The sequence below is a fragment of the Nicotiana sylvestris genome, chromosome 1 (assembly GCF_000393655.2).
Source record: "Nicotiana sylvestris chromosome 1, ASM39365v2, whole genome shotgun sequence".
NCBI lineage: Eukaryota > Viridiplantae > Streptophyta > Magnoliopsida > Solanales > Solanaceae > Nicotiana > Nicotiana sylvestris.
This window is the reverse complement of record NC_091057.1, coordinates 29,338,171-29,352,033: the sequence shown is the minus strand read 5'-3', so window position 1 is coordinate 29,352,033 and position 13,863 is coordinate 29,338,171. Positions and strand designations below refer to the sequence as shown.

Genomic DNA, 13,863 nt, shown 5'->3' with positions numbered 1-13,863 from the left:
TTACCCTCAACCACCCCAATTTGAATTCGCTGCGGGGCAAGAAAAAACCACCAAAACTCCCGAGCAAGAAGAGATTGTGGGGAAGATGAGGAGTATGGAATAGAGTCTCAAAAGCATACAAGGCTTGAGCGGACAGAAAAGTGTGTCCTATGCTGATTTATGCGTGTTCCCTCATGTGCACCTACCATTGGGATTCAAAACCCCAAAATTCGAGAAGTACGATGGGCATGGTGATCTTATTGCTCATCTCAAGAGATATTGCAATCAGCTGCGAGGAGCCGGTGGAAAGGAAGAACTACTCATGGCCTATTTCGGAGAAAGTCTGGTTGGCATCGCATCTGAGTGGTACATGGACCAGGATATATCCCGCTGGCACATCTGGGACGATCTTGCTAGAGATTTCGTCACGCAGGTCCAGTACAACATTGATATTGCTCCATATAGGAACTCATTGACAAACTTGAAGAAGAAATCCTCAGAAAGCTTCCGAGAGTACGCAGTTAAATGGCATGAGCAGGCATCCAGGGTAAAGCCTCCGATGGATGAATTTGAAATGGTCACAGTTTTCCTTCAAGCTGAGAAAGCTGACTACTTCCAGAATATGATGTCTGCAATGGGTAAACCGTTCGCTGAAGCTATCAAGATTGGCAAAATGGTTGAAAATGGGATAAAAACGGGTCGAATTCTAAGCCAATCCGCTATCAGAGCTACCTCCCAAGCCATTCAGGGTGGGTCTAGAGGGATATCAAAGGGAAAGAAAAGGGAAGAAACATTCATGGCAGCGTCGGGTACAAGGAGAAACTATACTCCCAGATCCCTTTTCTCAGAAAGGACCTCGCAGCACTATTACCCTCACCAAGATTTGGCCTATACTCCTCAGCCATACTCGGTCATGAATACTCAGCCTTATGTCCGGCCACAACAACAAGCCAACAGAAATCAAGCTCCATTTCCTAGAAACTAACCTCCTTACCAAACCCACTACAACCCCCGTCCTCCACAAAATAATTTCCACCCTCATGAACCGCCCAAGAGACCAAATTTCACACCAATTGGCGAAACCTACTCCAGCCTGTTACCGAAGCTTATTCAAATGGGTTTGCTACAGCCTGTTCCTCAAACCAGGCAAAACCCAGCATCACCTGCTTACAGAGCCGGTACCCGATGCACCTATCACTCAGGGGCAGAAGGGCATGACACGGATGATTGCTGGACTCTGAAGAGAGCCGTGGAGAACTTGATAGAACAAAGGAATATAATGTTGAGGGATGAAGAGGTTCCCAATGTGACCAACAACCCACTGCCAGCCCACAACAACGGGCCGGTAATTGGAATGATTTGTGAGGATAAGGAATTTGACCTAGCATTGAAGGCCATCATTGTCATTGCTGACAAAGAAAAGAAACCAAAAGTTGCCTCGAAGCAAGATAAAGGGGAGAAAAAGAAAGAAACTACCCCTCCAAAGTCAGAGAAGAACATGGAAGTTGAGAGCGGGGCAACGCCTCTCAAAGATGTTGTTCTCTACGTCCCTCAAGGCCTTAAAGAAAAGCAGATGACATTGAGTCCTCCTAGGAGATTCGAGCTGAACAAAACAACCCAGATGTATGTGCCCAAAGGGGTTTATGTGATGCAAGGGCCAATTAAACCATCAAGGCTTAATGAGCCCGTGGTTATTGGACGCGCGCCACAGAAGCCCATGAAAGATCTTACTGTTGTGCCCTGGAACTACAACAAAATGGTGGTGACCTATAAAGGTGAAGAAATCCAAGGAAAAGTTCAAGAAAATAACCCTGTTGAAAAGTATTCCAATTTGGAAGAGGTAAACAATGCTACTAGAAAGCGCTTCCCACTTAAGAAGCATGTGAGTGCCGAAGAAGTGGAGGTTTTCTTCCAAAACATGAAAATGGCAGATTATGAGGTGATTGACCAGCTTCAAAAATTTCCCGAACAAGTCTCCTTGTTGGCTTTGTTGATGAATTTCGCCGAACATCAGAAGGTATTGATCAAGACCCTTAACGAAGTATATATGCCTGTTGACATTTCTGTAGAGCAGTTGGAGAGAATGGCAGAAAGATTGTTCGCAATCAACCAGATCACTTTCAGCAAAAATGATTTACCCTCAGAAGGGGCCGCACATAACAAAGTCTTGCACCTAACAGTCAAATGCGAAGGGCACTACGTGAAAAGGGTGATGTTGGACGGAGGCTCTGGAGTAGACATTTGCCCACTTTCAACTCTACGGCGCATGGAAATTGGGACCGAAATAATCCGACCCAACAATGTCTGCGTACGTGCCTTCGATGGCATCAAAAGGGACACAATTGGAGAGATCGATCTAATTCTGATCATCGTCCCAGTAGACTTTGAAGTAACCTTCCAGGTTCTAGACATGGACACATCCTACAACTTTCTTTTGGGGAGGCCATGGATTCATGCAGCGGGGGCTGTACCCTCTACTCTTCATCAGATGGTGAAGTTTGAGCATGAGGATCAAGAGATCGTGGTCCACAGAGAAGATGAGCAGTCAATTTATCGGGACCCATCATTCCCATGTCTTGAAGCAAGAGAGGGGAGTGAGCACATAGTTTATCAGGCTTTTGAAATTGTGGTTGCAGAACAGTACAAAGAAGGGAAACCTTGCCCCCAACCTTTCCTTTCTAATTCATAAATCATGGTGGCTAAAGAAATGATCCGGCATGGCTTCAAACTGGGGAAGGGACTTGGGAAATCATTGCAAGGGATAGTTGAACTTATCACCCTGCCCACCAGTGAAAAGTTCTTCGGGGTGGGCTTCCGACTCACTCCAGCTGATAGAAGATGGGCAAATGATAGAAAGAATGATGGTTGGGTTTTGCCTCAGCCGGTTCCGCATCTTTACAGAACATTTGTCAAGCCGAAATACCAGAAGAAAGAAGAGATTGAGGCCTTTACTGCCGAAGAGATTGAGGAGATCTGTGGGACAATGAGGAAGATACTATATGAAACCCACATGGTCCAGCCAGGGGAGGGCTCAAGCACCGCTAAGGTGCTGTATATGGGTCCCAATGCCAAGCTGCAGAATTGGAAGGCTACGCCATTCCCAATTAGGCGGGAGTCCCGCTAGACCTGCCCTGCCACTTTTTCTGCATCACGAGTTATGTCAGGGTGTAACTCGGATGTTTTTCTTTAGTTTCTTGTCTTTTAATTACCAATGTGAACCCTGTTATCTTCAAAATTCAATGAAATGAAATTAATATTTCATCGTTCATCTCTCTTCATTCTTTCTGATTTTGTTACTTTTTCTTATTTTTTTTTTCAGTTCTAATAATGCGGCTTTAAATAACATGACATGCTTGCGTACTTCATGCCCAGATCCAAACACGTTGTCTAACTGTGAAATAATGAACCAAGAATCGGAATATGATGAAGAAGAGGCTTTTAAGGAAATAAATCGAGAATTAGAACAATTTGAGAATAAACCTAAGCCAAACTTAAATGAAACCGAGCCAGTTAATTTGTGTAGCTCTGAAGAAGTCAAAGAAACCAAGATAAGCATTCATACAGATGAAAGAACCAGGGACGCATTGATCCAACTCTTGTTTGAATTCAAAGATGTGTTTGCTTGGTCATACGATGACATGCCGGGATTAAGTGTCGATCTAGCGGTCCATAAATTGCCAACCTACCTCGATTATTCCCCTATCCAGCAAAAACAGAGGAAATTTAAAGTTGATATCAGTGACAAGATTAAAGAAGAGGTCACAAAACAATTAAATGCGGGGGTGATTCGAGTGGTCCAATACACCACATGGCTGGCTAATATAGTTCCTGTGCCAAAGAAAGATGGAAAAATCTGGGTGAGCGTTGACTACCGAGATCTTAACAAAGCAAGCCCCAAGGACAATTTCCCTTTGCCAAATATCCACATCCTTGTTGATAACTGCGCCAAACATGAAATACAGTCTTTTGTGGATTGTTACGCAGGATACCACCAGGTGTTGATGGATGAAGAAGATGTAGAAAAGACAGCTTTTACCACACCTTGGGGCACTTACTGTTATAGAGTCATGCCATTTGGTTTGAAAAATGTCGGGACAACCTACATAAGGGCCATGACTGCCATTTTTCATGATATGATGCACCAAGAGATAGAGGTGTATGTGGACAATGTAATCATCAAATCCAAAACCCAGGACGACCACGTTCGGGACTTGAGAAAATTCTTTGAGCGGTTGCACAAATATGATTTGAAACTGAACCCAGCCAAATGTGCATTTGGAGTACCATCCGGCAAACTCTTGGGATTCATAGTCAGTCGGAGGGGCATCGAGTTAGATTCAACAAAGATAAAGTCTATTCGGGATTTGCCTCCTCCAAGCACCAAGAAAGATGTTATGAGTTTTTTGGGAAGATTGAATTACATCAGTTGTTTCATCGCTTAGTTGACCTCCACGTGCGAACCCATATTTAAGTTGTTAAAGAAATATGCGACAATCAAATGGACAGTTGAATGTCAAGAAGCTTTTGATAAAATCAAGGAATATCTATCGAATCTGCCAGTCTTGGTCCCACCTGAGCCAGGGAGGCCTCTATTCTTGTACCTGACCGTCTTGGAAAATTCTTTTGGTTGTGTCCTCGGGCAACATGACGTTACCGGAAAGAAGGAGCAGGCCATTTACTATCTGAGCAAGAAGTTTACTAGTTATGAAGCCAAGTACACTTTATTGGAAAGAACTTGTTGTGCTTTGACATGGGTCGCTCAGAAGCTGAGACATTATTTGCAAGCTTACACCACCTACCTCATAACCAGGTTGGATCCTTTAAAGTACATATTTCAGAAACCAATGTCCACTGGGAGATTAGCAAAGTGGCAAATCTTGCTCACGGAGTTTGACATAGTCTATGTCACTCGCACGGCAATGAAAGCCCAGGCATTAGCGGATCATTTGGCTGAGAACCCGATTGATGATGAGTATCAACCTTTGAGAACTTACTTCCCGGATGAAGAAGTAAATTTAGTTGAGGCAATATCTGAAGACACTCATGCTTGGAAAATTTTCTTTGATGGGGCGGTAAATGCAAAAGGTGTTGGAATTGGGGCAATTTTGATCTCACCCACTGGTCAACACTATCCAGCCACAGCTCGGCTTCGGTTCTTCTGTACAAACAACACCACCGAGTATGAATCTTGCATTATGGGTATAAACATGGCAATCGACCAAAATGTCAAAGAGTTGTCGATCATGGGAGACTCAGATCTGATTATCCGGCAAGCCCAAGGAGAATGGGAAACCGGAGATTTTAAGCTTATCCCTTACAAGAAACATGTGGAAGACCTCAGCAAGCGATTCAAGTCAATAGAGTTCAGGTACATTCCTCATTGTCACAATGAATTAGCCGACGCACTTGCTACTTTGGCCTCAATGCTGTCGTACCCAGGCAATGCTCACATAGATCCCTTGGAAATTCAAATCAGGGAAGGCATGGTTATTGTAATACAATTGAAGCAGCACCAAATACCCAACCATGGTACCATGACATCAAAAAATTTCCGAAAACTCAAGAGTACCCCGAGCAAGCCAGTGGAGACCAAAAGAGAACCATTAGACGGCGCGCGAGTGGTTTCTTCTTGAGTGGGAATGTCTTGTACAAGAGAACTCCGGACCTCAATTTGTTGATATGTGTTGACGCAGAAGAGGCTGGAAGAATCATGCATGAGGTACACACGGGAGTATGCGGGCCCCACATGAATGGGTATATTTTAGCAAAGAAAATCCTTCGAGCGGGTTATTACTGGATGACCATGGAAAAGGACTGTTTTAGTTTCGTTCGGAAGTGTCATCAGTGTCAGGTGAACGGTGATTTGATTCATGCACCTCCCACAGAACTGCATCCCATGTCTGCACCTTGGCCATTTGTTGCCTGGGGCATGGACGTCATTGGGCCAATCGAGCCAAAAGCCTCAAATGGACACAGATTCATACTAGTTGCCATTGACTACTTTACAAAATGGGTTGAAGCAATCACTCTCAAGTCTGTCACCAAGAAAGCTGTGGTAGATTTTGTGCACTCCAATCTTATCTATCGTTTTGGCATTCCTGCAACTATTATCACAGACAATGCTGTAAACTTGAATAGTCATTTGATGGAGGATATATGTGAGCAATTCAAGATAATGCACCGGAACTCTACTCCTTATCGGCCCAAAGGCAATGGTGTCGTTGAAGCAGCAAACAAAAACATCAAAAAGATTTTGAGAAAGATGATTCAAAGTTCGAGGCAGTGGCATGAAAAGCTGTCGTTTGCATTGTTGGGATATCGCACTACTGTGCGCACGTCAATTAGAGCCACCCCGTATCTTTTGGTTTATGGCACGGAAGCCATAATACCCGCCGAGGTCGAAATCCCTTCTCTCCGAATCATTGTTGAAGCCGAAATTGAAGACAGTGAGTGGGTTAAAACCCGTCTGAAACAATTAACTTTGATCGATGAAAAACGAATGGCTGCGATCTGCCACGGGCAGTTGTACCAACAAAGAATGGCTCGTGCCTATAACAAGAAAGTGCGACCTAGAAATTTTGAAGTGGGGCAACTCGTTTTAAGGCGTATTCTTCCCCATCACCAGGAAGCAAAAGGAAAATTTGCTCCTAATTGGAAGGGCCCATACATCATCAGAAAGATATTGCCGAGAGGATCATTGTATATGGGCGATATCGAAGGAAATGATCCTGAAGCAGCTGTAAATGCGGATGCAGTCAAAAGGTACTATGTTTAGTTTTTCTGTAACAGCAGCATTGTCCGATTGGGAGGACGAAGGCTTTTATTCTCACTACCCAAACACTATCTACCCTTTGCAAACCCATTTGTGTCGGTTACTCTTTTTTGATTGCCCTCTTTGGAACTTGAAAGTGTTATTGGAAAAAAAATTGAAAACGAAAATGAAAAAAAAAAAGAAAAAGATGTTTTCCTGAACTACGTCTGACTTGATTCCGAAAGGATACGTAGGCAGCCTCTCTCTGGGGTTCAGTCACACCAAAATAAAAATCCAAATTCCCTCAAAAATGAAACTGGGGGAGCTGTTGTAATGGTCCTGCGATAATCTCGTTTGAATGGTTCCAAAGTTGTAATTCGATTCAAATTATTTTTACCCAAATCCTTTCAAGTCCTTCCGATCAATCAGTGAGAATGTTCAAGGATTAGAGGATACAGCTACTTGGATCCGAGGCAAGAAAAATGAGAGAAATAAAATGAGAGAGTCTTATTGGTGAAAACCCACACGGGCACCATAAGGCAATGGTGAGCAGAAAAATTAAAAATGAGAGAGCCTGGTTAGTGAAAACTCGTAAAGAGTACTATCAGGCGATGGTGAGAAGAGAAATGAGAGAGGTCGATTGGCGAAAACCCGCAAAGGGCGTTGTTGATCGAAAAGAAGACACCCCCACCACTGAAAGAGTCCTGGCCAGGTTTCTCGATTAGAGATGTGGTTCACAATGAGTTGGATAGTTGTGCATATCGGGTATCCAGTCCAAGAAGCATGTCATGTCTATTGAAGTCTACATGCACCCCAGATAGGTCCTTCTTTCCCCCAAAAGGGACGCTTCTCCTCAAATTCATTTTTTTTCTTGTCCTTTCTTTACTTTTCCTTGAATCCCTTTCGGCTTAACCCTAAATTCCAAAATGTGTTAGAAAGAAAAGGTGGCAGGACCGATTTTACAGAGCTCCGTCTGGCAAGAGGTGAAGAAAATACCCAGCCTCAGTGGTGCGTCAGTCCAATCCCGACTGATCATGATGTTTGATTACCTCCAAAGTAAAGGCATTGAAAAAAAAGAGAAGAAAGTCAAAGGCAAAGGTTTGGAAAGCGGAATGAGAACCAAAGCCTTACACGGGGGAGTCATCATGAAATCCTGAAATTTGAGTCTTATCAGTTTGAAAGGGGGTCGCCTTTGAAGCCAATCAATGGCGAAGTTTCTCAACAGAAATGAGGCCGGGACCAAGCAATTGGAATGATCAAGGCCACCAAACCAACCATCGTTTTCAAACTGACAATTGTTCTTTGTTTGGAAAATTGAAACAGGTGCAATCCAAAGCAACCGAGCAAGAAGCAGGTGCAACCAAAAGAGAAAAGAAATGCACAAGTGCAAGAAACAGCTTTGCAGCAAGGAATCAACCCAAAAGGGAAGTTTCCTCCAAATTCTTTCCTGCATTTTTACTGAACAAAAAATAATTTAAAAAAAAACGAAAAGAGAAATAAGAAGAAAATTCCAAAAAAAGGGTTAGTTTAGAATCCCCAATATCAACCTATTTTTCGCCAACATTAGGGCTCTGATCCCTGAGTTGAGATTTTAGACATAGGGTATCCATTCCCTAGTCACCTTTGCCAACATTAGGGCTCCAATCCCTGAGTTGAGATTTTAGACATAGGGCCTCCATTCCCTAGTCACCTTTTGCCAACATTAGGGCTCCAATCCCTGAGTTGAGATTTTAGACATAGGGCCTCCATTCCCTAGTCACTTTTGCCAACATTAGGGCTCCAATCCCTAAGTTGAGATTTTAGACATAGGGCCTCCATTCCCTAGTCACCTTTGCCAACATTAGGGCTTCAATCCCTGAGTTGAGATTTTAGAAATAGGGCCTCCATTCCCTAGTCGTCTTTAGCCGACATTAGGGCTCCAATCCCTGAGTTTAGCAATTTTCTTTTAGCCGACATCAGGGCTCCAATCCCTGAGTTGAGAAAGTTTCCTTTAGCCGACATTAGGGCTCCAATCCCTGAGTTGAGCGATTTTCTTTTAGCCGACATTAGGGCTCCAATCCCTGAGTTGAGCAATTTTCCTTTAGCCGACATTAGGGCTCTCATCCCTAAGTTGAGCGATTTTTCTTTTAGCCAACATTAGGGCTCCAATCCTTGAGTTGACCAATTTTCCTTTAGCCGACATTAGGGCTCCAATCCCTGAGTTGAGCAAGTTTTCTTTTAGCCGTCATTAGGGCCCCAATCCCTAAGTTGAGCAAGTTTCCTTTCGCCTACATTAGGGCTCCAATCCCTGAGTTGAGCAATTTTCCTTTAGCCGACATTGGGGCTCCAATCCCTGAGTTGAGCGATTTTACTTTAGTCGACATTAGGGCTCCAATCCCTGAGTTGCGTCTTTTAGATTTGAGGTTTCCAATCCCCTCATCAATTCTGTAGATTTTTATGGCAATTAACTCACGAAATTTTCCTAGTGAAACTGGGGCAGAAAAATTTCATTCGTTTGTTTGTTTCGTTGTCTGAGCAGGTTTGACCTCGAGGCACAGGGATCGAGATGACCTATGGAGTGAGTCTCAATCCAGAATAAAAGAAAGGAAGAAAAGAACAAAAAAAGATGAGCCCAAATACTGGAACAAACAAAGTGCGTATCGCTCAAAATATGATTGAAGTCACGAGCTCCGCCAATCCCGCTTCACTCAATGCTGCAGAAATAAACAAGCACCTACAACTTGCGAGCATCAAGATTCAGATCGAAGTCTATAAGCAGAATCAGCTAAGACTCAAGATCAATTTGCGAAAGAATTATAGATAGGAATCTTGTAACTAGTATTTGATAGGCATAGCTAGCTTAGTTTTAATTCTCCTTTGGTGTAATAAGGAGGTCGGTAAACCAGTAGTAACAGCATGCAACAGCAGTAACAGCAGCATCGCAGTTCCATGGTAGTCTCAACTACCAAAACTTCTCGAACTACATTAACCTGATTCCCTTCTAGCCAGGGATATGTAGGAAACCTTTGAAGCAAAGGTTCGGTTAAATCTTTTTCAAAAAATGCTTCACACGGAGTACTCGGATGGGCAAAAATCGCTCACTTTATCTTTGCACGAAACTCTTCGTGTTTTCGGAAAAAGAGGGGCAGCAGTAAGCACGTGATTTTTGCCCTATATGAGAATCAATCCCAAAAATTCCAAAAATAAAACAATTTTTTGTTTGTTTGCAATTGTTGTGAATTTTGTGTTATTTTTCTTGTATTGTTTGCATTTGTCTATGCATGTTTATTTGCTAAATTAATAAAAAATACAAAAATATGTCGCATTTGCATTTAGGATTTAAGTTTGCAATTATGAGTAATTAAGTTTGTTTTACAAGAATGAAATACAAAAATAGGCATCTTTTGCATTTTTAGCCTTTAATGTCCAAATTGTGTGATTGTATTTTAATTGTCATTTTTCATTTTATATGATAATTGTTGCTAGGAATTAATTAGTATTTTTAATAAGTTAATTTAGTTTGTAACTTAATTTAGAATTTTAGTTTTAGAAAGTGAAAGAAAAGAAGCAATAAAAGAGGAAGAAAATCGGATTGGGCCACCATCTAATTTAAATCAACCATGGCCCAAACCAAATAAACTCCTACCGGGTCGACCCGACCCAGTCTGCCCCATAACCCAAACTAATCCTAACGCACCCCCATTTTCATTTTTTTTCATTTTTCCAACCCTAAAAAAAACCCTAAACTGTCCCCCCCTATCTTCTTCTCCTTCTCCAAACCAAGCTCCCTCACATGGCTACCCCTTCCCCTTCACGTCCCAACAACCCTCTCACCCCCATGGTAGCTGCTGCCCACGCTCCTTCGTCTTCTTCGTCGTCGAGCCCCCCCCCCTCGTCGACCTCCAGCCATGAACAACCCCTCGTCGACCTCCAGCCATGCAACCACCACCAGTTTCGTCCAAACGACCACCTCCCTACCACCTCCCTTCACACAGCCCAGCCTCACCGTCGACCCATCTCCAGCAGCCATTGTTGTTTCTTCATCTTCTCTTCGCCCTCTCCAGTCGCGAAGCTCCATGTCCAGCAGCCACTGCTGCTGCTTCACCTCAACACACACATAGCCTCACGTCCAAACAACCATAAAACCAAACGCAACTGCTTCTTCTTCAGCCCATCGCACGAGCAAATAACAAGTCCGCCTCCCGTCTCCATGCCAGTTTTGATTTCTGTCTCATCATGGAGTTCGTGTGTGCTTTCATTGGCTCGAGCCTGACTAAGAGCTGCCATCCGCTCAAGAGCTCGTTTGGTTTTGTTTGATTCCGTCGTTGTTCATCGTTCACTGAGGTCCAGTCGAGTTCGTCGTTGATCCGATCCGGTTAGTTGGTTTAAGTTTCATTTCTGTCCGTATCTTGTTTGATATTTTCGGATTTGAAATCAGTATATGTTTGATTCATTTCTTGATTATTTCTTCAGTTTATTTTTATTCATTTGTTCTTGTTTAGTTTAATATAGAAGTGTGTTGGTTATAATGTTGTTAGATTTAATTTGAAGTTCAATTGATTTTTTGAGTTTAGTGATTTGAATCTACTTGTTTGTTATTATTGTTGAATCTGAAAGTATTTTTGTTGTTAAGAGAAAAAAAATATTGTTCAGTCAAAATAATTCCAGTTGTTTCTTTGTTGTTCATCATTTAGTTTGAATTTGTTTAGGAATTGGTTATAGCTGTTGTATTTTGGTTAGAATTGATTAGGCGAATTGGTTATAGCTGATGGGGGTAGAATGGTAAATTGCAGTATTTTCAGGGGTAAAATGGTAATTTCAGTAAGTTCGTAGGGGTATTTTTGGAATTAAAAATATGAACAATTATTTAATCTGAGTGCTCCGTCCACTAGGCATTAATAATATTACAATAGTACATGGTGGGGGACAAGACATAATGGAGTGGGAATAATGTATTTGTTTAATATAGTGGGGGACAAAACATGTAGGCATGGGGAACAAGGGAATTAAAAACATTAAGTAGTGGGGGCAAGGCATGCAATTATGGGAATATTTCGGGTTAGTGGTTCAAGACAAGAGTCTTGGTTATAAATAGAGTCATTTTTACAATATGTAGGAGAGGATAGAGGAGGAAGTTGAGAGAGTTGACTGAATTTTGAGAAATCAAAATTTGAGAGCAAAAAGAGAAAAACAAGATGAACTTTTACTTGAATAATTTCAGGTTGCTTTTCCTTGAGTGTTATTCAAAAATCAGTAAACTACTGCGTCTTGTATCCGTCTCTCTTCTGCTTTGACTACGATTGCATTCTGGTACTGCTGGTTTTCAATCTGTTACTGGGTTATTCTACTGGTCGTTACTGGTTTTGCTTTTGCTGAACCTGTTGTTGCTGTGTATTTACGCTACTGCTGCTTCTACTGATCTTCCTCTTCTTTTACTTCTAATACCAGGTACATGGCCGTAACCTTATCGATATTGTAAGCTGAAATGTGAAAGCATGAATACATATGAAGAATGGAACTTTGAAGTTTTAATTTAGCTTCTTTTTTTTTGTCTCTTTTACTGATTGTGTTTAGGTTATCTCATGTATTATTATTCTGTAAATTTCGGTTGCTTTGCATAACTAGGCATCTTGTAGTGATGTATTAAATAATACTCTGTTTTAGTTTGGTTATTAGGTAGTATATGTTTAAGCATGCTCATTACTGTCAAACTGTTTAACAATTGGAGTAAGAGGAAAATAACATAAGTTGGTCTTTAATGAATCGGCTTGGTAAAACTGGTTAGTTCACTAGCTTGAAGGTTTTAATATTGTCAACAGTAGGTTAATCGTGAACATGTAGCTAAATTTAGTTAAAGCATGAATTTAAATTAATTTCGTGAATTAGGCATTATGGCATGATTTGAGTTCAAACAAGACGAGTTAACGTTTGAATTTAATAAACTTTCGAATATGCATTAGTAATTAAGATTGATTCTAGTTTCAAATAGTCGTAAATAATTAATTCCAACGGTTCAAGTCATCTAACAATGCGAGTTTAATCTAGTTATAGGATAATTAGTTTCTTTTGAACATATTATTTGTCGATTCCGTAGTTTATTTATAATTTCAATTTTAGTAATATTCCTTTCCGTTAACATTTGTCTTAATCTAGCATTTAATATGTTACGCCCTTTTTTTAAGCATGTAACTAATTAGGATTTTTTTCTCTTTTATTTTAGAAACGAATTTAATAGAAATGTAGTCACTTTAGGATATCCTTAAAATAAATGAGGCGAGCCTCGCCAAACAAAGACGCACAAACTGCGGGGCCCTCAATAGATGTTAATAATTACTTAGATTTCGGGAGTGGCCATTTAGCGAACTTCACGGCAAAGATAATAACGCGTTAGACTCTTTAGACGCGATTTTAATTAAATTACATGCTTAAATTCGGGTGCGCATTTATGTGACCCAAATCCAAATCTCAACGGAGTCGGAACGTATTAACAACCACGGGTGCATTGATTGTGACGTGGTTCGAGATGCATTTTCACGACGTTGCAATTCTATTAAAAAAATAATAATAAAAGCGGTTTAAACTTAATAAAAGCACACAAGTCATAACATGTATAAAAATCAGATATTTAGCCATTACAACAATTTAAGCGACCGTGATAGAACCACGGGATTCGAGGGTGCCTAACACCTTCCCTCGGGTCAACAGAATTCCTTACTTAGAATTTCTGGTTCGCAGACTTCATTTGGAAAGTCGAATATTTTCCTCGAATTGGGATTCAAGATAAATCGGTGACTTGGGACACCAAAAGCCAAACCATCCCAAGTGGCGACTCTGAATAAAAAATGAATAAATAATCTCATTTCGAATAATGTCACTTAAATTGAAAAAACTCCATATATATACCTTCGGGTAGTGTAAAAAGGAGGTGTGACAGAATCAATTACATAAAAACAAAAATTGATTTAAAAATCTATGTTTTTCATTACTACAAACTTTTGAACGTTTAGAGTAAGAACAAATTAAGCAGTCATAAGGCTTATGTTGACTATTAGAATAGGACTCTCTCTGGGGCAAAATCGAACCTTAACCGTTTGAGGAAAAAACATAAGTAGGCCATATTTAAGAAAAAATTTCAGTTACCTAACAGTAATAAA

At 41.1% G+C, this 13,863-nt stretch overlaps 2 protein-coding genes across 2 annotated transcripts; both read left to right on the top strand.

The window, feature by feature from the left end:
- Window positions 1-1,093: 1,093 nt before the first annotated feature.
- On the top strand, window positions 1,094-2,668 carry LOC138868204 (uncharacterized). Its single transcript, XM_070145638.1, has one exon. The coding sequence runs from the start codon at window positions 1,094-1,096 to the stop codon at window positions 2,666-2,668; it is 1,575 nt and encodes a 524-aa protein (XP_070001739.1).
- Window positions 2,669-4,898: 2,230 nt separating this feature from the next.
- LOC138868203 (uncharacterized) lies at window positions 4,899-6,754 on the top strand. The gene is made up of 3 exons (XM_070145632.1): window positions 4,899-5,347; window positions 6,118-6,541; window positions 6,605-6,754. Exons 1-3 carry the CDS (start codon window positions 4,899-4,901, stop codon window positions 6,752-6,754), a joined length of 1,023 nt encoding a protein of 340 aa, XP_070001733.1.
- The last annotated feature ends 7,109 nt before the right edge of the window (window positions 6,755-13,863 follow it).